The sequence below is a fragment of the Theropithecus gelada genome, chromosome 3 (assembly GCF_003255815.1).
Source record: "Theropithecus gelada isolate Dixy chromosome 3, Tgel_1.0, whole genome shotgun sequence".
NCBI classification, from domain to species: Eukaryota; Metazoa; Chordata; class Mammalia; order Primates; family Cercopithecidae; genus Theropithecus; species Theropithecus gelada.
The window spans coordinates 8,261,201-8,287,932 of record NC_037670.1 but is presented as its reverse complement, the minus strand read 5'-3'; the positions used below and the strand labels follow the sequence as shown (position 1 = coordinate 8,287,932).

At 39.4% G+C, this 26,732-nt stretch overlaps 1 protein-coding gene and 1 long non-coding RNA gene across 9 annotated transcripts in view; one reads left to right on the top strand and one right to left on the bottom strand.

Moving 5' to 3' along the window:
* LOC112620653 overlaps nucleotides 1–23,231 on the bottom strand; it is a 47,881-nt gene extending 24,650 nt beyond the window's left edge. The window contains exons 1-2 of the long non-coding RNA XR_003118561.1: nucleotides 23,018–23,231; nucleotides 21,731–21,849 (exon numbers count right to left, since the gene is read on the bottom strand). This is a non-coding gene — a long non-coding RNA (uncharacterized LOC112620653). The remainder of the gene's footprint in view (nucleotides 1–21,730; nucleotides 21,850–23,017) is intronic.
* Nucleotides 1–26,732, top strand: part of GTF2I (general transcription factor IIi) — a 105,665-nt gene that overhangs the window by 47,456 nt on the left and 31,477 nt on the right. For 2 of the 8 annotated variants that reach the window (XM_025379390.1, XM_025379388.1), the window contains exons 9-14: nucleotides 4,903–4,980; nucleotides 8,730–8,789; nucleotides 11,079–11,135; nucleotides 13,051–13,113; nucleotides 23,099–23,209; nucleotides 24,531–24,596. In XM_025379390.1, the coding sequence (XP_025235175.1) occupies nucleotides 4,903–4,980; nucleotides 8,730–8,789; nucleotides 11,079–11,135; nucleotides 13,051–13,113; nucleotides 23,099–23,209; nucleotides 24,531–24,596 (435 nt within the window). The remainder of the gene's footprint in view (nucleotides 1–4,902; nucleotides 4,981–8,729; nucleotides 8,790–11,078; nucleotides 11,136–13,050; nucleotides 13,114–23,098; nucleotides 23,210–24,530; nucleotides 24,597–26,732) is intronic. The other 6 variants (XM_025379392.1, XM_025379389.1, XM_025379396.1 and 3 more) reach the window with 4 other exon arrangements.

The following is a 26,732-nucleotide window of genomic DNA, read 5'->3' as shown; positions in this document are numbered from 1 at the left end:
CTCAATTATTGCTTTGTTTTGATAAGAAAGAGGCAGTCACTACTAATGTATTCCAACTGTGACACTATTTGTTAATGTTATCACATTAAGACCCAGAAAGGTAATTTGCTCAGTAAGTGGTAGGCAGAGTTCTTTGCCAGTTACACATGTTTGTAGATAAAATGTATTGTCTTCTTTTCCAGTTATACAGACATATAATGTAAGAGGTCGGCTGTTCTGTAGTGCTTTTTACAAAAATCAATAGAATGCCACCTTCGTCTCCTCCTTTCCTCTGCACTCCCGTTTTCCACTCTCCAAGGAGACCATTTTCAATTCTCAAATAAAAGTGCTATTTAATTCCTTATTTATTTGTTTATTTATTTTTTGAGACGGGGTCTTGCTTTGTCACCCATGCTGGAGTGCAGTCTTGCAACTTCAGCTCACTGCAACCTCTGCCTGTGGGTTCAAGCAATTCTCCCACCTCAGCCTCCCGAGTAGCTGGGATTACAGGCATGCACCATCACGCCCGGCTAATTTTTATATTTTTAGTACGACGGGGTTTTGCCAGGTTGGCCAGACTGGTCTTGAACTCCTGACCTCAAGTGATCCACCCGCCTCAGCCTCCCAAAGTCCTGGGATTACAGGCGTGAGCCAGTGCACCCGATCCCCTGTTTATAATTCGGTTCTGTCCTAGAACCATGGCACCCAGATGTTCTCAGCATATTTATTTATTTCATCATTTCCCCAGTGTTACTCTGTATCCCAGTGCCACTGTCAAGCCTCCCGCTGCTCAGCCCTGTGCCCCTTATTCACACAAGACGCTCCTTAGTGGGCTGTCACCACCCTGCTGGCCCCCTCATCTCCCTCTGTCTGCCCAGGCCCTCGGCAGCTTCCCCAGCCCCTTTCCCGGCCCTTCGTCAGCCTTCTCATTCTGCCATGCTTTCTGGGCAGCCACCTACCCCGCTTGACCCCATCTAAGGGCATCTCGAATGAGTTGTTGGGGAGGCGGCAAGGGGGTGTTAACATGTGTGCGTGCATGTGAATGAGAGCTTTTATGTGTGTAAGTGTATTTTGGGAGAGCTGCAAGAAAAGTGTTGAATTATCCTTTTTTGGAAAAGGTATTTGAGTCTTTTACACTGTTTGCCGGTTTTACAGAAGGTTTTTCTTTTTTCTTTATTTTCACTCCATAGGAAATCTCACATTTTTGTGTAGTTTTTAGTAGATTGTGCCAAAAAAAATCATCATTTTGCAAATTTTTCCCCTTAATTCATGTATTCATCTCCTGAATATTTAGTTTGCTTCCAAAAAGAAGCATGCTGAATTGGGAAACCCCATGTATTTAATCGAATTCTTTCAACTGTCTTTATGTACGCATCAGCATCATTATAGGTTTCTGTTTTCTCTTTTACACTTTGCATCTTTATATTCTTAATTTATCCTGCAAATAAGATTTTATTTACATTTATAGACAGGGTGCAGTCAGGAGACAGAAACCATATCAGTTATTGGAACAGAGAAAATTTAACATAAAGATTGTTGGCCGGGTGCGGTGGCCCACGCCTGTAATCCCAGCACTTTGGGAGGCTGAGGTGAGTGGATCACCTGAGGTCAGGAGTTCGAGACTGGCCTGGCCAACATGGGGAAACCCAGTCTCTGCTAAAAATGCAAAAAAATTAGCTAGGCATGGTGGTGGGCGCCTGTAATCCCAGCTACTCAAGAGGCTGAGGGAGGAGAATTGCTTGAACCCAGGAGGTGGAGGTTGCATTAAGTCAAGATCGTACCATTGCACTCCAGCCTGGGCAACAAGAGTGAAACTCCGTCTCAAAAAAAAAAAAAAAAGATTGTTAACTAGTTATAAAGTTGTTTAACTTTGTAACCTAAAGGAGAATACTAAGGTTTTCTTTTTTTTTTTTTTTTTTTTTTTTTTTTGAGACAGAGTCTCGCTTAGTCGCCCAGGCTGGAGTGCAGTGGCGCGATCTCGGCTCACTGCAAGCTCCGCCTCCCGGGTTCCCGCCATTCTCCTGCCTCAGCCTCCCGAGTAGCTGGGACTACAGGCGCCCGCCGCCTCGCCCGGCTAATTTTTTGCATTTTTAGTAGAGACGGGGTTTCACCATGTTAGCCAGGATGGTCTCGATCTCCTGACCTCGTGATCCGCCCGCCTCGGCCTCCCAAAGTGCTGGGATTACAGGCTTGAGCCACCACGCCCAGCCTAAGGTTTTCTTTAAGGAACAATTCTAGGCAGTGACTGCCACCCCGTCAGCTTTCCATCTGACTTCTGAGGTGGGGTAGTGTTTGGCTGGTGCTGGTGGCTGACAGGCATGGCGAGGCTGCTTCTGGTAGTGTCAGAGACATTGCCAGCCAGGCCCAGCTGTTGTGATGGGAGGGCCTGCTTTGGCCAGGCTGATTGAGGATACCGAGGAGTCACCTTTTTGGGATGAGAATGCAGACAAGAAGCCAAAAGGAAGGCCCAGATCCCTTCCCCTCCTCTAGCCTGTCTCTCTGTAGTGTATCCTTGTGGCAGAGACTCACACAGAGGCAGCTGCTGTGCAGAACTCAAGCTTCAGCAGAAACCCAGAGGATGGGTTTGCAACTGAGAGACATCAGTTTTGCGGCTGGCCCAGGCTGTTCTCTTTGGCTACTCAGCATATATACACACCCTTCCCTGCCCATTTGACCTTCTGTACAACAACGAGACAACTCTTCCATCTAAAGAGATGTAACTTGACTTCCTACAAAGAAATCCATTTTTACCCTCTCCTCAAAATGGGGAGACACAGTGTTCCAGCAGTCACACCCATCACTGGGAGACTGACTTAAAAGTCGCGAGCTATATTACCTGCTCTTTAAATGCAGCCCAAACCTAATTGAGTAATCTCTAGTCTAATGGACAAATGGAAAGGAAACCTCCAACCAAACTATTGTGAAATACTACTGCACAGAAGAGAATAGTTAGTATATGTAAACGCATAATCTTTACACAAACACATTTGTAACAGACAAGGAAGAGAGTAGGCATAGTGGCCACAGTCTACGCTTCTGCAGCTTACCAGACTTTTTTTTGGATTTACCTTTTTACTTTATTTATTTATATTTTTTGAGACAAAGTCTCACTCTGTCGTCTAGCCTGGAGCGCAGTCGTGCGATCTCGGCTCACCGCAACCTCCGCGGCTCAGGTTCAAGTGATCCTCCCACCTCAGCCTCCCGAGTAGCTGGGATTACAGGCGTGTGCCATCCAGCCAATTTTTGTATTATTTATTTATTTATTTTAGTAGAGACGGGGTTTAACTGTGTCTTGAACTCCTGACCTCAGGTAATCCATCCGCCTCAGCCTCCCAAAGTGCTGGGATTACAGGCGTGAGCCACTGCACCCAGCCAGTATGTGTGGGGTTCTGTAGCCGATTGGAGTGACCCAAATTTTTATCCCTGAAGGGTCTGAATCCCCAGTGGATCTGCCTTGTTTGTTAGCTGTAATGCTGTAATTTATTGCCTTCCTGCCTGCCTGCCTGCCTGCCTTCCTGCCTTCCTGCCTGCCTGCCTTCCTTCCTTCCTTCCTTCCTTCCTTCCTTCCTTCCTTCCTCCCTCCCTCCCTCCCTCCCTCCCTCGGCTTGCTGTACCACCCAGGCTGGAGTGTAGTGGCGCCATCTCTGCTCACTGCAACCTCCGCCTCTTGGGTTCAGGCGATTTTTATGCCTCAGCCTCTCGAGTAGCTGGGACTACAGTTGCGTGCCACCACTCCCGGCTAGTTTTCGTATTTTTAGTAGGGATGAGGTTTCACCATGTTGTCCAGGCTGGTCTCGAACTCCTGACCTCAGGTGATTCGCCCACCTGGACCTCCCAAAGTGCTGTGATTACAGGCATGAGCCACCGTGCCCGGTTGTTAGCTGTAATTTTCTATTCGCTTTTACTGATGGACATGAAAGTGCTAAGTTAGCCCAGAGAATTGCAGAGGTCTCAGATGCAGTGTTCTCTGCCACCACTGTGTAGCAGCAAAACACTTTCCCCTTGGTGATCGAAGGCAGTGGAGTAACTCCTTTGTTTGCTTGTTGCTTCAGGGATGCATACCCTTTGTGTATCAATGTAACTCTCTTTGAGCTCTTTCTCTAGAGTTGAAAATATTCTTTACAAAGTTGCCCAAGTCAGAGCTCACGATTTCGTTCGTGTTAGGGTTGGTATGACTGTGGTTGAATATTTCAGCCTGAAACGTGTATGTGCACCTATGCATTGTTCATTTCTTTTTCTTTCCTTTTTTTTTTTTTTTGAGACAGAGTCTCGCCGTGTCACCCAGGCCTCGGCCCTTCCCAAAGTCAGCTTTTTAATAACATCGATTGCTTTTGCCTGTTTTGACCTTCCTACGAGTGGAATTTACACAACACATACTCTTTTGTATCTGGCCACAAAGGTCTGCTTCGAATCATCTGTCCTAACTGTGGACAAAGCCTTGTGCAGAAAGGTGTGCTTTGTACCCTGGCACAAATCCTTGTAATAAAAGGGATTTATTAGGTGAAAAAAAATCAACGTATCTCGTTATTGAAATTGTTAACCATGATGCTGTCTCTCCTTTGGAATACTGAGTTATTAAAGCTGATGTTTATAAGTGTATTTCAATTGTTTATAAAAGTATTTTTAACATTAAGTGAAAAGGGAGTGTGGCAAAATTTTCTTTGATTCTAAAGATAAGAATTTGCTGGAGAAAAGAGCAGCAAATAATTGCAGAATATTAATGAATGGTTAAAATTTTGCACTGACTGGGATTATAGGTGATTTTTACCTTCTGCTACCTACTTTTGTCTTTTCAAAGACCTAAAGTCTTTATTTAAAGTAAATACGCATTGCTGTATTTATAGGGAGGGCAGCAAGGATATCCCTACACAATCTAGCTGAAAGTTCTGACATGCAATCATATCATTGCATTTGCTTTTCTAGGCATTTCCCTGGAAATGGCAGCTGTGACGGTAAAGGAAGAATCAGAAGATCCTGATTATTATCAATATAACATTCAAGGTAACTCGAGTTAATGCAGTTTTTCATTCTAAAAATTATTCGTGGTTAAAATTAAAATTTGCTCATCAATTGCTTTAATTTCTTAAATAGAATTTTATTGATCAGTTCTTGATTAACATATATATTTATAATTCAGTCACTGGGATAAAACATTTTAAAAATGGGGCTATAAGATCGACTCAGACAATCCATAGGGGATATGTAAAATAGCCATTCATGTTCTTAAAAAGGATGAGCAAAAGTTGTGGCACAATTTAGAATTCAATCCCAGGTTGTAGTGTTGCAAAATAAAATAAACCTATTAGGCAAATGCAGATATATCGTCAGCTTAATTTTTTCTCACTGCGTAATTATAGTATATTAAACACTTAAAAAAACCTGGTTAGCTTTGCCATGTACATACCTAATACATCATCTTCACTGCATCCAAGATAATGAAATATCTATAACCCCAAAAGTTTCCTGTGTCCCCTTGTCATTCATTGCCCTGCCCAGTATTCAGGCAACACGGATCTGTTTTCTGTTTTAGATTAGTTTGCATTTTCTATAAAGTCTTATGAATGAAATAATAAAATGTGGACTATTTTCATGGGGCGGGGAGCAGTGTGGCTTCTTTGATTTCACATGATTGTTTTGAAATTCAAATTCATCCACAGCATTGCATGTATCGGTAGTAGATTCCATTTGATTTTTAATTTGTGTTCTTTTGTATGCCTGGGTCAAAATTTGTTCATCTCTTTGCCTGTTGATAGCCATTTGGGTTCTTCCAGTTTGGGGCCATTACAAATAGAGGTACTGTGAACATTTGTGTACAAGCTTTTGTGTGGACATAGGCCTTCATTTCTCTTTTTTTTTGTTTGTTTTTTGTTTTTTGAGACAGAGTCGCACTCTGTTGCCCAGGCTAGAGTGCAGTGGCGCGATCTTGGCTCACTGCAACCTCTGCCTCCCGGGTTGAGGTGATTCTGTTGCCTCAGCCTCCCAAATAGTTGGGATTAAGATATGTGCTGACACACCTGGCTAATTTTTGTGTTTTTTAGTAGAGATGGGGTTTCACCATCTTGGCCAGGCTGGTCTCGAGCTCCTGACCTCAGGTGATCCACCCGCCTGGGCCTCCAAAAGTACTGGGATTACAGGCGCTAACATGCTTTTTAAAAATGAAATATTTAGAACCTAAAAGTATAGTATCAATCTGCCCAGGTTTAGGGAACCATAGTATTCGTCTCTTCTCTCCTCTCTCCAAGAAGTAACGTGTAACTATTTCATTGAAGCCCTTCTTGGGGCTCTCCCAAATTCCCACTTCTCTCTCTATTCTTCTTAAGTTGATCATGATCTTGAAAACTGAGAATTGTCCTTCCTGATGGTGATGTTGTGGTTTACTACGTAAATATTCTTGCAGGACTGTGTGTGTGTGTGTGTGTGTGTGTGTGTGTGTGTGTGGCATGTCCATGCTTGTTGTTTTATATATGCCACTTCCTGAGTTAAGCTTACACAGTGGTACACTGTATATGTTGTTGAGTATAGTCTGTCACTCAATTTAAGTTTTCAAGATTTATCTTTTTTTTCTTGGGGGTGGGGGATGGATTTTTGCTCTGTCGCCCAGGCTGGAGTGCAGTGGCGCAATCTTAGCTCACTGCAACCTCTGCTTGCCAGGTTCAAGCAATTCTCTGCCTCAGCTGGGATTTATCTATTTTGTCACAACTAGATTTAATCATGTCATCATGGTAGTTACACTGTGTGATTATAATACAGTTCATTTCTTCGTTCTTTTACATAAGGACATTGATGTTTTCTTCTAAAACCTTTTGTATTCCAAAATAGGCTTGGATATATTTCTCTGTGCACCTCAGTGCTCCTGTAAAATAGTGGCATTCAAATGTGAGTGTTGGGAATGTGTTGGTTTTCTCAATGAGTGGTAGGTACCTCAAGCATTTGAGAGGTGGAGTATGTTTTAGGGTGAATAAAATCAAGTACCATTTTTAGGGTGAATAAAATTCAAATACGTGACATTAAAATAATTTGGAAGTATAGTGATACATGAAGGTAGGCTGTGTAAATATCAACTAAAAAATATATAGTTTAGCAATATTGGAGGCCAAAAACAGTAGTAGCAGCGGTAGAATAAGACTATGTAATATTTAAAGGAATCAGTCACTAAGTTGATACAACAACCATTAGTTTGTATGTGCCTAACAATGTATCCTCAAAGTAAAAGTAAAAATGATTTACAAGTTATAAGTCTCTATAGATATGTACAGTCATGTGGGAGATTTTAACCAATGATATATGTCTAACTGATGAATACTTTTATAACATTTATATGTTACATAGAATATTTTAACTATAGTTAATATATTTAAGCTAACTAAAGAAAACTATGTACCCAGGAAATAAGTTTATTTACAAAGCATGAATCATTTATAAAAATTGACTGTATACTTGTTCACAGGTAGTCTTAATAAATTCTCTGAACATACTGAAATTAAATTATTAATAGAAAACATAATACAGTGGGAATCCTAGGAAACATGCTTATAATTGACTTAATGAGGGCCTCATTAAAAATATTTAGACCAGAATATCGAGAATGCCACATAAACTTGTGAAGAGCAGCTAAAGCAGTACTTAGAGGTCAATTAGTAGCCTTCACTAACATTGCATTTTTAAATCCTGTAAATAGCACATCTTCCTTTTCACGAGTTCTGTATGTTTTACTCAGAGTCAGAAGACTAGGAAGCAGTGGATCTAGCATTTGAATTTAGGAGTCTACATTCAAAGACTTTCTCTCCTTTGAGATTCTAAATAGAAACGATTTCTTTATTTCTCATGCAATTGATTTTTTTCTCTGATGTGTCCTTTGCCTGTAATGTGTAGTGTGGTGCATCTTTGTGAAATTTCTTAGGCTTTAATGAATGAAGCGTTTCAAACGACTTAGGATGTTTTCTCAGTTCTCTTCAGAGATAGTTAACTGATTTGTGGTCTTATTAATGCCAAAATGTGTTTTATGTTAAATAGCCATTGAAAACACAATGTTTTGTTTTCTACTTTAAAACTATTACTACTTTAATCATTAAAAAGTTTGATGATAACATGTAAATATGTTGTCAAAATATAGCAGTTTGTGAAGTTAAATTTAACTCAGAGTATGTTCTGTGTTTTGGAAAGAACCTTATTCGAAAAAATGCCCGTGGTGCTGGAAGAAAGGGAGAATGAATTAATAGCTGTTAGTTTGTCACATTTCTATTTGAGTAGAGATGCAAGGAGATGGTTTACGTTATTTTAGAGATTCTAAGGAAGGTATATAACATTTGGTTCTGCATTTTTCTTCAGTATGACAAAAGCGTAAGCAAATTTTTGCCAAAGAAGAAACATATACACCTGTGAGATAAACCTGCATTTGTAATCTGTATGAAGTAAAAGTTACAGTTTACTGTTATAAACATTGTACTGTTTTAAAAAACCCATATCTTCCATTTTAGACATACCATTCCCATTCAATCCATATGTCCAGTCATCTTCAAAATTTCTTTTGACTGTTTACATATGAATTTACCTGATTACATTTTTCCATTCACCAAGATCATGAATTGACATTGCTCATTTTGTCAGTCTTTTTAAAAAATTTTTTTTCTTTTTTATTTATAAAAAGGCCATTCCATGTATCTCACCCAAATTTGTTGACTAAAGTCATCCCACATTTTTTGGGGGGGGGCGGGGGATTACTTTTGAAGTATTATCTTTGTATCCCAAAGCAGGCCCTTCTGAAACCGATGATGTTGATGAAAAACAGCCCTTATCGAAGCCTTTGCAAGGTATAATCTTTTCACTCCCGTTTTCCCACATACTGCTCATATTTAATGTTTCCTTATATTGCACAGACTGTGTTTTAATATTTATAAGTATCGTGTTACTTTTCTAAATGGAAAAGGAAAAAAAATGTATTGGCCTTTTTTTTTTTAACATATAAATGAACTTCACAAGCAACAATTTTTCAAAATCAATTTTCCCTTTTGTGAATCTAGTAATGAATCTCGAAATGGGTACATGACACACTTTCCTATTGAAGGTAAAGTACACATTTATACCTTATCTCAGAACAGTCAGAAGCCAGGTTACTGTTGTATTGGTTAGCGATGCGAATATTGATAAGGTCATGTTGATACTTAGTATTTAGAAGAATTCTGAAATAGCACTTGTTAATCTGTAAGTTTCAAGTTGATTGCCTTTTTGGCAATTTTTTTAGTGTTCCCAAACTTGATACTCATAGGCTGTTAGTAATGGCGTTTACTTCTATCTATTCTGGCTTTGAGTGCATAAGATGTATTAGGTTTAGGCTTAGCATATAATGTAAATGTAATTGTTTATTTCGGATTTTAAAAGACATATAGAATTATTGCTTACACGAACAATCATCTTAACTGTTATTCTTTGCTGAAATTTTCCTTTTTACCTACTGACCTCATCGTTTCGCTCTCATTCCTTTGACCTCACATCTCTTTTTTCTTTGACTTTTACAGTCAAAGAACTTAATGCTCCATAAATTCAAATATTAAGATTAAAAAAAGAGGCCGGGCGCGGTGGCTCAAGCCTGTAATCCCAGCACTTTCGGAGGCCGAGACGGGCGGATCACGAGGTCAGGAGATCAAGACCATCCTGGCTAACCCGGTGAAACCCCGTCTCTACTAAAAAATACAAAAAGCTAGCCGGGCGAGGTGGTGAGCGCCTGTAGTCCCAGCTACTTGGGAGGCTGAGGCAGGAGAATGGCGTAAACCCGGGAGGCGGAGCTTGCAGTGAGCTGAGATCCGACCACTGCACTGCAGCCTGGGCAACAGAGCGAGACTCTGTCTCAAAAAAAAAAGATTAAAGAAAGAGAAAGGAAGTGTGTAGAGAAAGCATATTTTAAAAATGAATTAAAGATTGACTCGTAGGTATAGGTTTTTAGATTTACTTACAGTTTTGAGTTCTGGTGAGTTTTCACAATGTAAAGGAAGTAGAAAAGAATCCCCCCAGATAATTGTGACATGCTAAAGCTAGATACTGAGAACCAAAAAGATGTGACCTCAGTATGGTACTTTGAATTCAAGGATATTAGCCACCAAATGACAGTTTTTCAGACTGTAAGCATTGCTCTTTAAAAATCAAGATAAAATACGTTTATAACTTAGATCTTACTTTTAGTATAGCTTCTGAACTTAGTTCTCAATAGATAAGACAAAATAGATGAGCATCTGCTTCCTTTCCCCTCAAGCGATGTATTCTTACTGATAGGTAATATGTTTGTATTGGTACTTAAAGGCAATGTTTTTCCATCTTTTCCATGTTAGTAGCTCAGATCTTTAAGGACAGAGGATACCAATTAGGGGGCAGCTTGCGTTCTTAATCCTAAGTGGCTCTCTGATGTCTTAGATTCTTTCTTTCCTTTTCGTGAGTAAAACTTCTGCTCTAGTAGGATGAGCCTGTTTACCTTGTGACTGCCTAACTGATCATGCTTTATGTTCCAGTTTTTAGAAGCAGGCAGATTATATTACCTGACTTAAAATGCTTTTGAGACTAAAGGTAGTATCTTAAATTTTAACTTACGAGTTTCCTTTAAGTACAACTTTGATGAAATGACGGGGATTGAGTTTCCATGGCTTTCGCCCTAGTGAAAATGGAAAGCATGAAACGTTTTCCACAGCAAACCCTGAGCTTCCTTACAAGAGTTAATTAAGTGTCCGAGCACAGCAAGCATTTACTCTGATCCGTGTGTGTATGTGTGTCACTGACAGATGAGCATGGTACTTGAAGCATAATTCTACTTCCTCAGATTCCATTATCTAGTGGTTTTATCATGTAGTTATAGTAACTAATATTAAATCCCCAAACCTACTTAGGTCTGCTCTGTATTTGTGTTTTAAAACAGTTCTTTTAGCTTCCAAATAGAAGCGTTGTATTTTTTTCTGAATTAGAAAACATTGTTTGACTTAATGGCTAAAGAGTAAGACAATCATTTTGCATATGTTTATTACGTCTTACATTGTTTGCATTGTTACCTAGATTCTCTTTCATCTTTCAGTGTCAGTTTTTATTGGTTTATTATATGTTGTTTATTTTCTTTTTAGGAAGCCATCATTCTTCAGAGGGCAATGAAGGCACAGAAATGGAAGTCCCAGCAGAAGGTTAGGAGAAAAAGAGATTGCATATTTTACACTATTTGTTGTATGTTTATTCTATTTTATAGATTCTATTATCCTTAAAACACCTCATTTGGAAATAAAAGGTGATTCCTTTGGTATGCCTTCCTAGCCAACAGGTTATTTTTTTTTTTTTTAAGTTCTAAGATGTAATATGCTTCTTTGACCATACTGATTAATAAAGCCTATGGGATTGAAAACTAAGTGGTAAGTAAAGCTCTTACATGATGCAAAATGCTACTTTTTTTTTGTCCTGGTTTTCTTGTGCCATATTAAAGATCTTTTAAGGAAGAATAGCTTCAGTGTTTCAGAATTAAAATGACTAGCTCCATTTGTATTTTATTTTCAAATGTGCTTTTTAATACTTCTAGTCTTTCAGTAGGGTAAGAATATAGTCTACATAAAATTTATAAAGGAGAGAGTTTCTCCCTTTATTTTATACCCACAACTACTCCATAAATGACTCTGTCAGTTTACCAGCTCTACAGCTTTGGTTTTAGGATGGAACACCTGACTGAGGTACAGTTCTTTTTCTTTAGAATCCTGAGTTAAACTTATCATGCAGGGTGACTTCTTACTTCCAAGGGGTTTAAACGGTTCCACACAAATTTTTGTAGATTTCCCCCAAGGAAAATGACTGGTAAGGTAACCGAATCTTGTTTTAGGATTATTTCTCTCATAAATCGGTCACGTTATACCTTATTTTTCTAGGATGAAGAGAGGGGTCTACTGTGTAACTGCTTATATTCCATTGTATTTACATTTGTATTTTAATTAAAATAAATCATTTGTTTGATCTTTTACCTTCTTTGAGGGAAAAGACAATCTTAAAAGTCCCCCAGTAGAGGCTGGTTTCTCCAAATTCAGTTACAGAATTAGGGTTTCTCCCTGGAATACATTTCTCTCAGAAATACTGATATGCTCATTTTAAACTGTTGGTTACATTTCCCTGTCAGCTCTTTTTATAGAAGATTGTGTGGGTGAATGTTGTATGCTTTACCGTGTAGAGGTGGGTATTTTCTCTGTGACAGAGTTTTCAGTTTTGAATAGGCAGGATTTAGAACAACAAGACCTGGGTAATAGATCACAACTTTGCAGTACGAGGGCTCACCGCCTTGCAGCCCCGTCGGCAGGTACTGCATCTTGAAGACTGCGTTTTTAGGACATTTTTACTGTCATCTTCCAGTGTTAACAAAGTGGAATCGAATCTGGGTTCTGGCCTTTATTCCTCTACTAACAAGTAAACATAATCTTTGGCAAATCAATTAATCTCTCAACCTTTGCACAATGAAAGAGAACTAATGAAAATACTCTCTAAGCTTCTAGCACTAACATTCTGATGTACATTTGTCTTGTGTAGGAACAAATATGAATGAACTTTTTAATTTTTGAAATACGTTGCATACAAAGCCAGAGGATGTAGTCCTGTGTGCACTTGTGACACTCAGTCTCTTGATAGGAAAGTCTCCATTGCAAAGCCTGGGTTGTGGTTTTATTGAACAGTAGAAACCACTCCTCACATTTCTGAAAGGAGAGGAGAAATTCTAACCCAAGTAGAAAGCATTTGTTTCTATCCGAGCATCTTCTAGCTGTGGCAGGAAATTCATTGTGACTTTGTCAGATCCTCATTCCTCCAAGACTATGGGATTTTTTTGAGTCAATTTCTGCAGGTAACATGTTATTATCTAAATTTTTCCAGAGTTTTTCTAATTTTTGTTTTCTTTTATCCCTATTTATAATGAAAAGGGTCAAATTTTAATTTCATTAATATGAAATGAATTAAAATGCCAGTGAATTTTTATAGTAGGCTGCTTCTGGAGTTATCAAATCAGTAAAATGTTGGAACATATGGAAAAATGCTTAATAATGAATGTCATTTTAGAATTTTATTTTTTTCAAGATTCTACTCAACATGTCCCTTCAGAAACAAGTGAGGACCCTGAAGTTGAGGTGACTATTGAAGGTTAGTTATCTAAAAGCCTTGATTCCAAAGTTTACTTCTGGTCATAAAAATATCTGTCACATTCACATTGCTAAATATGCATTTCATTCATTTTGAAAGGAGACTTGGGGGACGAATACATGTGTTTGTGTGACCAAAGCAGCCCACTCCCCAGCAGTGCACCCCAGTGCTTTGGGAGTTTTAGATGACAGAATGAAGCCGTGAGAATTAGCATTGGCCCACAGGTGGCCCAAGCTATCCTTGCTATCAGTGGGAATTGAAAAGAGAAAAAGAAAATTATGACCAGACTTGATACACACAGAAACAGATTCTATAATCTATGGGGTTGTGATAGAAGAAGACTTATTTGGAGCTGGAATCCCTAATTTCTAATTAAGTAAAGTGGAGGAGAAAGTGTTGATAGTTTAGTGAGTAATTTTTAAAGCAAGTTCCCCCCGCCCCCGACCTGCAAATACTACTTAGAGGCTGACATACAATTTATCTTTCAGAACTGTTATTCTACAATACTCTTCTATAGCTAAGATTGCTTCAAACCTAGTTGTTTTTTTTTTCTCCAAAGATAAGCATGAACCTGATCAGCTGAGACAGTTTATCCTGAATTATTTGCAAATTCAGCTAATAGAATTATTAACTATCACTTCATATTAATAATTATTAAATGAGCATTGCGTTTTTCCTTTTAAATTAATGTCTCACGGCTGGGCACGGTGGCTTGCACCTGTAAACCCAGCACTTTGGGAGGCCAAGGTAGGCAGATCACTTGAGGTTAGGAGTTCAAGACCGGCCTGACCAACATGGTGAAACTCCATCTCTATTAAAAATACAGAATTAACTGAGTGTGGTGGTGTGTGCCTGTAATCCCAGCTACTTGGGAGGCAGAGGCAGGAGAATCACTTGAACCCTGGAGGCAGAGGTTGTAGTGTGCTGAGATCACACCATTGCACTACAGCCTGGGCGACAGAGTGAAACTCCATCTTAAAAAGAAATAATAATAAAATTAATGTCTCACAGTACTTTGGTAAGTTTCTTCCCCTCAAAGTACTTGTTTCTTGTGGTAAAATGTGAAAATGGTACAGTAAATTGCACAGTGGAACGTCTTCTTCACCCTCACTCTGCTCCCAAGTCCCAATACCGAGGGATGTATGTCAGCTTATTGTGTCTACTTCAAGAAATAATTGCAGTATATATCTTGATTTTTGCAAAAATACACTGATGTTTTCAGCACACATTACAAAGCAAATTTTAAAATATCACATATTCCATAGGCCTCCCCCTCCCGTAACTGTACATCTTGGTACTTTATTAGTTTTTTTCCAGCTGCTGCGTAACCTTTCTTGGTTTGCTGTCTGTCTCTCTTTCTCTCTTAACAACCTGTCGCCTACTGATGTCACTTGGTTATTTCTAGTGTTTGACTACTCCAAACTACTCAACGTGTCTGTCTTCATTGCTTCTAAAATATAAGTCCATTAGTAGCTTCCACCTAATATAAGAAATCTTTTCATATTTCATGTGTTAATATACAGATTTCTTTTTTCATTAATATAATTTTTCTAATCTAAAACATTTTGAATTGTTTACAGTCTAGCAATAAATAGTTGAAATTTAATTCCTTTTTAGTTAGAAACCTTATTAACAGGAAAAAAATTTAAGAACATATAAATATTATAAATACTCAGCTGTGCCCTTTCTATGGAGATGTTAATATAGGAGGTTATTAAAATTATAAAAATAAAGCTTTTAGGTGGGACTAATAACCATTTTGATTTGTCAAATCTTAAAGCAGATAGAGGCTGTATTAAAATGGTTTAGAATGTAAATACTTGCTTTTATAGCAAGTATTTTAAGAAAATCCAGAAATAAATGGCTCATGAACCTGAAGTGTACATCAGTCTTTTTGAACTTTAACTGTTTTGGATGGAGTAATAAATCTCATTTATTTAATTTAATTTAATTAATTTATTTATTTTTGAGACGGAGTTTCACTCTTGTTGCCTAGGCTGGAGTGCATTGGCGTGATCTTGGTTCACCGCAACCTCCGCCTCGCAGGTTCAAGCAATTCTCCTGCCTCAGCCTGCCTAGTAGCTGGGATTACAGGCATGCGCCACCACGCCCGGCTAATGTTGTATTTTTAGTAGAGACGGGATTTCTCCATGTTGGTCAGGCTGGTCTCGAACTCCCGACCTCAGGTGATCCCCCCCCCCCTCCACCTCGGCCTCCCAAAGTACTGGGATTACAGGCATGAGCCACTGCACCAGGCCATTCATTTCTTTTAAACTCAGACGTTGTGCTGTACGCCTGACTTAACGTTCACATTTGTGATTAAGTAGCAGAATTTTGCTATGTAGACTTCTTTCTTTTCAGAAGACCAGTGAAATACCAGGTCTGAGTAAAGTAATTCTTTTAAAAGGTAGCATTTTCCATGTCATATGTGCTTACACACATACACATTTTATATATGTACATATAAAAGACGTATATTATATAGAAATTATGTCAACCATTGTATTCCTAATTTTTTTAGGAAGATAAAAAATTGTCTTGATACAAGGTCAAGTGAGAACTTACATGCACACCTCTGGTTAATAATGTGTATCATATATTCTTTCTGAAAAGGTTACTTCCAGATGGTGGGAGCTATTTAGATAGCCATAGTTGGGAAATAAAATTTTGGTATATCTTCATAACAGAAAAATTTATAGCCATTGAAATGCTGATAATGTTTTCCAATAATCTACAAAAAGATCTCTAATATAAGATGTTCAGTGGGAAAAAAAAATCCTGCCTTAAGAACAAGGCAACTTGAAAAGCAAAAGTGTATCTAGAGAATAATCTTAGTTTTGTTTTGGAAAATCCTCATGCTTGATAGGAAGATGGACAGAAATAAACTGAGATATTCCTGCTTGCCTGGAGACGACTTAATTTTAGATATAAATCTTTTCACATTTCCCAAATCATTGATAGAAAAGAAAAAAAAAAAAAAAAAACAGAACTTTGTCATCAAATAAGTCTGTCCAGGCCCGGCGCGGTGGCTCACGCCTGTAATCCCAGCACTCTGGGAGGCCGAGACGGGTGGATCACGAGGTCAGGAGATAGAAACCATCCTGGCTAACACAGTGAAACCCCGTCTCTACTAAAAAATACAAAAAATTAGCTGGGCGAGGTGGCGGGCGCCTGTAGTCCCTGCTACTCGGGAGGCTGAGGCAGGAGAATGGTGTGAACCTGGGAGGCGGAGCTTGCAGTGAGCCGAGATCGCGCCACTGCACTCCAGCCTGGGAGACAGCGAGACTCCGTCTCAAAAAACAAAAAAAAAAGTCTGTCCGATTTTTCACAGTGTTTTTAACCTGGATATCTTCATTTGCAATTATATGGAGTTCTGGAGTGGCTAATTTGACACTGACGTGGACATGTTCGTGGATACAGGGTCATTACTTAACCCCCTGCTGGTGCGCTCTGAGCTGTGCGCTTCCATTTGTGGCGTTTTATTTGTACTTGGAGTCGGTGGTAAACATTGAAAACATACGTGACTTAGGTTTGGGAAATCAGCCTTGGACTAATAGAACCGCATGCCTTAGTTTTCGTAAACACCGTGACTGCATTTCTGGGTTAAGGTGAATTGCTGTCAGGTATGTTATCTCTGATGTGTGCAGAGAAAACCTTATCAGACTTGTTTCAGGTCTGGCTGTCAAGGGAGCGCTAAGAACAGTGTAAAAGAGGTTTCTTTCTTAGGGCCTAGCTTCCCAAACCTGAGTCACTTACCTGTTACCTGTGTGCCTTCTGCTGTGGCCTAACTCTCTGTTCATTACTTAACCTGATTTTTTTCCCTTAAATTGATTTTAAGTAAATTCATTTTGTGATGAATTTTACATCTTCCTAATAAGTCAAACTCTTTGACTTTTTAAATTTCTCATATTTTGAAAGGTATATGTAAATAATTTTAAATATAATTGACTCACGTGACCACACATGGCACACTTACCGCAGCTGGTACTGTAGGTTTTTTAGGATCTCTGTAACTGAGGAGGTTAGCGTTGGAAAACTTTGTGTTTTTTTATTTTTATAGCTGTGAATCAGACACTTAATGAATACATAATTATATATGTGAAAATAGGAGTCTCAGAGGAATTATGTACTAAGATTTGAATAACACTTTTTTAGAGTTTCAATATTTCAGTAGGGTTTATGATGGGCAGTTGGATTACCTACCATCTCTTTTTTGTGGAATTTATGTTTAAGATAGTGGCAGATACTTGGCTGCTGCATTTAATTAAGGACTATACTATTCATATATTCATTTAATCCCTCCACAAATACTGAGCACATTGTATGTGCCAGGTGCTAAGAATTTTTTGTTGTTGTTTTTTTTGAGACGGAGTTTCGCTGTGTCGCCCAGGCTGGAGTGCAGTGGCTCAGTCTTGGCTCACTGCATCCTCTACCTCCCAGGTTTAAGCAATTCTCTGCCTCAGCCTCCCGAGTAGCTGGGATTACAGGCGCCCGCCACCATGCCTGGCTATTTTTTTTTTTTTTTTTTTTTTTTGTATTTTTAGTAGAAACAGGGTTTCACCATCTTGGCCGGCCAGGCTGATCTTGAACTCCTAACCTCATGATCCACCTGCCTTGGCCTCCCAAAGAACTGGGATTACAGGCATGAGCCACCACGCCCGGCCTCTTTTTTTTTTTTTTAAAAAGACGGAGTCTTGCTCTTTTGCCCAGATTGGAGTACAGTGACATGATCTCAGCTCACTGCAGCCTCCGTCTCCTGGGTTCAAGGGATTCCCCTGTCTCAGCCTGCTGAGTAGCTGGAACTACAGGCACATTCCACCATGCCCGGCTAATATTTGTATTTTTAGTATAGACAGGGGTTTCACCATGTTGGCCAGGCTGGTCTTGAACTCCTTACCTCAGGTGATCTGCCCTCCTTGGCCTCCCAAAGTGCTAGGATTACAGGCGTGAGCCACCATGCCCGGACACGGTGCTATGAATTTAGTAGTGAATAATTTAGTAGCAAATCCCCAGGAGTGTTTTGAAAATACGAGTGACACTTTCTGTCCTTCACTTCTAGGAACCGTAGCGACTATGTTGAGAAAAGGGGAGAAAAAAAGAAAATACCTACAGCAGTCAATAGTGTTGACAGAAAACTAGCTTGGGGACCTCTTGGAATTACCTAGGGCACAGAGAAGGGTGCTTTAGAGCAGGTTGGTGGCAGGGGAGCTAAGAAGTGGTTGATTCTGGGGAGATTTTTAAGACAAAGCCATCAGGCTTTGCTGTTTATTGTTTAATTCTTGTGTTTTCTTAAATGTCCCTGCAGCACTTTTAAAATTGACATAATTGCCTAGTTTAGCACTTGAACACTTTGTTTAAAAATTTTTATTGCTGCCAAATAGTCATTTAATGAATACCCAATTGTTTATGTAAAGAGTTTTAGAGGAGCTGTAAGTTGTATCCATGGGTGAAAGAATGAATCCATTTATTTGAAACGTGTAGGGTAATCAATGGCTCCGGGGGTTTTGAAATAGATACAGTACTTGGTTTTGATTGGTTTTTTTTTTAACTTTGAATAGATGTCAGATTTTATGATAACACATTACCAGTCTGATTATGTTGAAGATAAGAGTATCAGAAGACATTGTAACATAGTCTATTTAATTGAGTCACTGGCCAGAATGCAGTGAGAAACAGCTTTAGCTCTGAAGCCTGTATTATCTGTAGGCATATTCGTTAATATGTTGCAAAAAGGAAGTTGGTGTTTTCTAAATGCAAATTTTGAGTTAGGGATGGTGTTGCCAACTTGAAGGTATTGGCGGAGCGCTTTTGTTACTGTGGGTAGCATAACTATTGTAAATTCATGAATAGCACCTTTTGCATATTAAAATATCTTAAAATGGGCCAGGTGTGTTGGTGTAATCCCAGCACTTTGGGATACTGAAGTGGGTGGATAATCTGAGGTCAGGAATTCGAGACCAGCCTGGCCAACATGGTGAAACCCCATCTCTACTAAAAATATAACAATTAACCAGGCATGGTGGCGGGCGCCTGTAATCCCAGCTACTCCAGAGGCTGAGGCAGGAGAATTGCTTGAACGTGGGAGGTGGAGGTTGCAGTGAGCCAAGATTGTGCCACTGCACTCCCAGCCTGGGTGACAGAGTGAGACTCCATCTCAAAAAATAAAATGAACTATCTTAAAATGAATCTTAAAATCTTTACATTTTGATTATGGAAACACTTAAGAGTTGGGGCTTGAATTTGAAGCATGCTGAAACGTGTGTCTTGTTACACAAAAATGGTTGTTTATATTTTGGAAACAGCAGAATAATTGGAAGAGTAATGCCCAGTATGTGAGGGCAGGCCCTAGAACTTTAGGTGATGTTTTATGCTTCAGAGTAAAAAGTAATTTTGATCCTTTGTGGAAAGATTTTAGGTCGAGAAACACATTTTTTCTTACTTTCTCAAAACCAATTAATTGCAACAAAGAGTTCATTGCAGAAAAAATTGAAGATGTGGTGAAGTTTATAGCTGTTCTGATGCCTGAATGCCATGTTCCATATGACTTACCCAAAATTAGTTAAAAAGTTTATGAAACAGGGTTTTTAAAATGGAATATATGGTGTGATGTTTTATCAATAACTACGTTCAGCTGGATGCTGTGGCTCACACCTATAATCCTAGCACTTTGGGAGGCCAAGGCAGGAGGATTGCTTGAGGCCAGGAGTTCAAGACCAGCCTGGGCAACATAGGGAGACCCCCATCTCTATTAAAAAAAAAAATTGGCTGGGCATGATGGTGCAGGCCTGTAGTCCCAGCTATTTGGGAGGCTGAGGTGGGAGGATCACCTGAGCCTGGGAAGTCGAGGCTGTAGTGAGTATTGCCGCTGCACTCCAGCCTGGGTGAAAGAGTGAGACCCGGTCTCAAAAAATAAAGTAACTACATTCATCTCTGGATTTGTTAACATTTAACAGATTGAACTTTATTATTTGTCAGTGAAGAAGAAAATGTGATATCCCTGATCTTTTCAATATTTTACAGTCTTTGTTGTATTAAAAAAGCACTCTAGTAGATTTGCCTTTTTCTCTCTTTTTTTTTTTTGTTTATGATCGATTGGATTACCTCCATAAAATATATTTATGCTATTAAATCTTTTGTGTTCTAAAATGTTTGCGTGGCTGAAAAAGTGAAGTCTATTCAGTAAGGAAAACCCGTCTTCCCCTCCCCCGGGCCTCAGCTGTGAAGTTTGGATTTGGACTGAGATTCATGGGATGGAGCTCTCCAGGTGTCCACTCCATTCCATCTACAGCTGTGTTTCCCTTCGCATGTCATTCTACTCTAGCAGCTTTCAGTTTGTCATTCAATGAATGGTCAGTTTAAATGATGATCTATGAGGATACTTAGGAGACCTTAACCTATAGGGGAAATACTTTCATTTTAGAAGTTACTACTTAGTTTGTAAAAAAATAATAATAATAACAATATTAAGCATTTATAATGCTTTGACAGTATTCATAGGTGAAATGAGTGTATTTTGTTTTAACCTTTGGAAGCCAGCATAAAAATACTCTTAAGGTTTCTAAAATATGTATGGGAGTTGGAAAATAGGGTTTTTAAAAAAGTATATTTTCAGAATTGAGGTCCAAGCTTACACACTTCTGTTTTCCAGATTGTTTTTACTTAGGTTGGAACCTTAATCTATTTATAGGGTGTCTCGACCATTTTTCATCCTTACAGTAATACAAACCCAGGTGACAGCCAAATCTTCTTTCACAGGTAGTTTGTCATTTTAAAATTGTTTTCTGTCCTAGCCCCATGGCTCATGCCTATAATCTCAGCACTTTGGGAGGCTGAGGCAGAAGGATCACTTGAGGCCAGGAGTTGCAGACCAGCCTGGGCAACATAATGAGATCCTGTCCCTACAAAAAATTAAAAGAAAAATAGCCAGGTGTGGTAGTTCCAGCTGTTTGGGAGGCCGAAGCAGGAGAATCATTTGAGGCCAGGAGCTCGAGGCTACAGTGAGCTACAGTCATGCCACTGCCTTCCAGCCTGGGCGATAGAATGAGACTCTGCTGAAAGATAGATAGATAGACAGATGGATGGATAGATAGATAGATAGATACCCTGCGGATAGATAGATAGATAGATAGATAGATAGACAGAATGAGACCCTGCCAAGAGAGAGAGAGAGAGAGAGAGAGAATGAGACCCTGCCGATAGTTTTCTATCAGAAATTTTTTCCTAGATTTGAACATGTTTTTCTAAAGTAGCGTTCAACACATCAGCATTTTATAGCGTCATTAATTGGTACTATGATTATGTTTTTCTGAAATAGTATCGTTTACAAAAGCACTTTTGTCTTTCTAAGCACATAAATAGGTCCTAAAATGAATTTGTCTGATGTTGGGGGCCTCGGTACCATTTTCTCCAGTTGATTGGCATGGTCAGCCCAGTCAATAATTTCAGGTTACTGTTGGCCTTAGAGGAAGAGCCCAAAGGCAGCACGCAAGGGTGCTGGTGTCCAGTCGCCTTCTAGAAGCATTTTCACCTTCCCTTGATTAATACAGAAGTGTCTACAGAAGTGACCCAGTGCGAGCCCGGGCAATGTTGTATATTAGGCCGAATTTGCATTTCTTACCTTTATGAGATGCACCCTCATAGGCTAGTGGAGTTACACACACAGTCTGGTCTCAGCTGCGCTCTCCAGAGATACAACACGGTCCAATCAAATAACATTCTCTGAGCCCATTTCTTTAGCTGTAAAACAAGGATAACAATTACACCCATCTAAAAAGATAGCTTATTTTACTCACGTGATCTTTTTTTCCTATGATACTGTCTTTAACACAATAATTATTTTCTTTACCATACCACATTTGTTTTTAAATAAGAATTTCTTAAAATGATGTTTTCAGTATTTTATAAATGATGTTTGAGCAGCAATATTAATAGCATGTTACCTGACACTTTGAGGGACTAGAGATGACAGTGGCAGCTGATTTGACCCAGATGTCTCTAATCCTAACGTGAGGTGTATTGAAGGGTCGCAGCAGAGTGAGTTGCTGGTGTGTATCCACAAGGAAATGAACACGGAACTCTCACGACAGCGTGTGTGCTGTGCGCTGTGCTTGAATAGCTGACTGCTCCTTTATACGCAGCCTCTGTGCCGATTGAATCAACAGTATCCATTTCATAATAATGCAGCCCTATTTCTTTAAGCCCATACATTTTGCACTTGTTAAAAGTATTTGAACAGGCCGGGCGCAGTGGCTCACACCTGTAATCCCAGAACTCTGGGAGGCCGAGGTGGGTGGATCACTTGAGGCCAGGAGTTTGAGACCAGCCTGGCCAACATGGCGAAACCCCATCTCTACCAAAGAAATACAAAAATTAGCCGGGCGCGGTGGCGGGTGCCTGTAATCCCAGCTGCTCTGGAGGCCGAGGCATGAGAATCGCTTGAGCCCAGGAGGTGGAGGTTGCAGTGAGTCACGATCGCACCTCTGAACTCCAGCCTGGGCAACAGAACAGTTCTCTGTCTCAAAAAAAAAAAAAAGTATTTGAACATAGTTACCCAGTTTCCCTTGCTTATGCATGCTTAAATTTTGTATAAGCTTAAATATCTTTTCCATCTAAGCTTTATTTTATCCCCTTTTACTTATTTGTATAACTTTAGGAGGCTGTCTTCATTAAAAGTTTTTTCTTGAAAGTCTTAAAACAATATAGTTCTTGGCAATTTGAAAGTTATTTGAGAAGGGGAAATTTATAATGACAATTCAAATGAAGCAAACTAAAAAATAATGAAGAAAGACAGAGGAAAAAGCAGTATTCACTTGAACACATTCCAAACAAATAGGAAAAAGCCTGCTAAAGCTCACAATACAGAAATAATTATTGATACTCAAAATAGCTTTCAAGTCCCGCTCACCTTTTCAATGTTGGGAATTGACCAGGAGGTGACTGTAACTCTAAGACGGTTCTTCCAGTGATGACCATTTTCTTTTTCAAGATGATGATTATTCTCCACCTTCTAAGAGACCAAAGACCAATGAGCTACCACAGCCACCAGTCCCGGAACCCGCCAATGCTGGGAAGCGGAAAGTGAGGGAGTTCAACTTTGGTAAGTTCTCAGCGAAATACGTGACCTTTTCCTTCATCTTCTGGACTCTCAGTGTGACTGATAAATGTTGCAACATGCTCTGCAGGGGGAAATGCTTTAGCCTGTATTACTGCATTATAATCTCATCTTTGGAAAGCCAGGAGCATTTTGAAAGTTACATTACAGACATTGTTTAAACATAGTTTGGATTTACCAAAGCATAGGACATTGTCTTGTCTGATGATAATTAGTCGGCTCAAGATTAGTGCTAAAGACTTAGTAATTTATTTCTCTTAGCTTTAAAACCTTTATTTCAGAACTATTTCACCTCTTGGTTTTCTGTTTTTGCACCGTGTCCCTGCGGCTGCTAATCTGTGAGCTCCCAATGGATGATGTATCCTAGCAAGCGACTGAATGAGATATTAGTGGCAAATGATGTTGATGATTCATATTTTGAATAAATGGAACATTGAGCTTGTATACATTTTGAAAATAGTACTTTAATATTCCACTGTGTCATAGTCACAATGATTGGATATGAATTGAATTTTTGTACTTTTAAAATATGTTTTTCTTCTTTATTTTTAATTTTTATTATTAATTTTTTGAGACAGAGTCTCGCTCTGTCACCTAGACTGAAGTGCAGTGGCACGATCTTGGCTCCCAGCAACCTCCACCTCCCGGGTTAAGTGATTCTTCTGCCTCAGCCTCCCGAGTAGCTGGGACTACAGGCGCCCACCACCACGCCCAGCTAATTGTATTTTTAGTAGAGATGGGGTTTCACTGTGTTGGCCAGGCTGGAATCAAACTCCTGACCTCCGGTGATCTGCCTGCCTCAACCTCCCAAAGTGCTGGGATTACAGGCATGAGCCACTGCGCTTGGCCTGTTCTTTAGCATTCTAAGTTGCAACTATATATCCATAAAGTCTTATTTCCACACAATTAAGATATGTTTTAGGAAGTTTGTTAAAAGACCCCTGGAGACCTCTTTATCGTGGGCTCCCTTTTGCCATGTTTAATTCGCTTGATCTTTTCTGCCCTCCTGCTTTTCAGAAATTGAAAGGCTAAAAAGAGGCGCTAAATGCTAAAACTTCTCTTCTAGTCTCCCATGACACTATTAAAAGTAATGGCAAAAGCCGCAGTTACTTTTGCACCAACCTCATAATTCTAAGAACCACCAGAAGAAAAGGGAAAGGTCTTTGGAAAGCAGTAAAATGATATGGACAGTTGGGATGTAAAAATGTAGAAAATATGTCATTGTATGTTCAGTCAGCCCAAGACCCTAGTGCCGCCCCGATGGTAGGGACTTCTTAATGGGAATTAACTTTTGCTCAATTTTCAGAGAAATGGAATGCTCGCATCACTGATCTACGTAAACAAGTTGAAGAATTGTTTGAAAGGAAATATGGTATGTCTAAACAGGAAAATTCCTGTAATGCTTTGTTCATGAGCATTTACACAATGGCGTTACTGTTCACCATGGGGGTGATGTGGACAAGCCCAGCCCAGGGCTGCCAGTGAACCGTGCCACACTGACTTACACGTCTCTCATTGTAAGGTCCTTAGTGGTGTCTGTCTAAATATTAGAAACAGTCTTTGTTTCTAGATGACAGTAAAGATAAGGAAAAGTTGTATTTCTGTAGTTATCAGCTAACATTTCTTTTAAACTTTCAGCATGGATATTTGGGAATGGATTTACGTATTACAAAACTCTGGATCTTGGGGATTTCATTAAAAATTATTTTTTTAATTGATAGTTTCTCTTAATCTACTTTGTTAAATCCAGTATTCGCTGAGATCCCCCTATTGTCTCTACTTTTATCATTTTATTTATTTTTTTTTTGAGACAGAGTCTCTGCAGTGCAGTGGTGCGATCTTGGCTCACTGCAGCCTCCACCTCCCGGTTTCAAGCAATTCTCCTGCCTCAGTCACGCAAGTAGCTGGTACTACAGGTGCCTGCCATCATGCCCTGCTAATTTTTATATTTTTAGTAGGGACAAGGTTTCACCGTGTTGGTCAGGCTACTCTCAAACTCCTGACCTCAAGTGATCCTCCCGCCTCGGCCTGCCAAAGTGCTGGCATTACAGGCATGAGCCACCATCCTGGCCACTGCTTTTATCTTGATGTATAACTGAGTTGATGCTAGATTTCAATTCCTTCTTTGTCCTTTTACTATTCTATCCTACAGCCACCTTTATATAATGATGAAAGAAATTCGCAATTTATCATTTTTTTAATAAAATATTTAAAATAATTTAAAAATAAGGCATTTTATTTTTATCATATTTGTTATCTATTTTATTATCATCTGTTATTATCATTTTTATTTGGATGACAACTTTGCCATTAACTAGCAAGCTGTAAAATTGTATGATATGCAGTTTTAACTGAATTGCTATAAGTGAAAATTTAAACGCAGTAAGCCATATTGATGGTATTTGTGTTAATAAATTTAAAATGAGCATTTTTTCTTCATCATGAGTAATATGACCTACCCCTCAATGAAAATCTAGAATTAGAGTAAATTTGCTAATGAATTCAACAAATTTTCCGTATTTTTAGCGATTTACTTCAGGTTCTCTTAGTGTTTCTCCCAGTTTTTAATAGCTTACACCTTTTTTGCCCTTTTTTTTGTTTTGTTTTTTTGGTTTTTTTTTTTTTTTTGAGATGGAGTTTCCCTCTTGTCGCCTAGTCTGGAGTGGCGTGATCCCGGCTCACTGCAACCTCTGCCTCCCAGGTTCAAGCAATTCTCCTGTCTGAGCCTCCTGAGTAGTTGAGATTACAGGTGCCCGCCACCATGCCTAGCTGATTTTTGTATTTTTAGTAGTGACGGCGTTTCACCATGTTGGCCGGGCTGGTCTCAAACTCCTGACCTCAGGTGATCTACCCACCCCGGCCTCCCAGAGTGCTGGGATTACAGGCATGAACCACTGCGCCCAGCCCCGTGTTCTTTATTGGTTCATTCTGAAGCAAAAACCTCATAGCATGTGCTACCTGGAAGCAATGTAACCTACTGGTAAGATCATAGGCTCTAGGGGGGGTCGGGCGCAGTGGTTCACGCCTGTAATCCCAGTACTTTGGGAGGCTGAGGTGGGCGGATCACGAGGTCAGGAGATTGAGACCATCCTGGCTAACACGGTGAAACCTCGTCTCTATTAAAAATAGAAAAAATTAGCCGGGCGTGGTGGCGGGCGCCTGTAGTCCCAGCTACTTGGGAGGCTGAGGCGGGAGAATGGCGTGAACCTGGGAGGCGGAGCTTGCAGTAAGCCGAGATCGCACCACTGCAAATGTACTATATCAGTTTCATAAATGTCAGTGCTTTTCATGAAATCAAACAGGTTATGTTGTGGGGCTTTTGTTGTGATGGTGATTTATTAGATTATTTTGTATACAAGACAATAAATAATGTTCACCAACTGTTGTGAAATTATAGAAACATCTTCACATTTTATAATTTCAAAGCCATATTAATGGTAATTGCCTTAGGGAGTGATATTTTCATTGTGACATATAAATACGATATTCAAGTTTAGTGTACAACAGA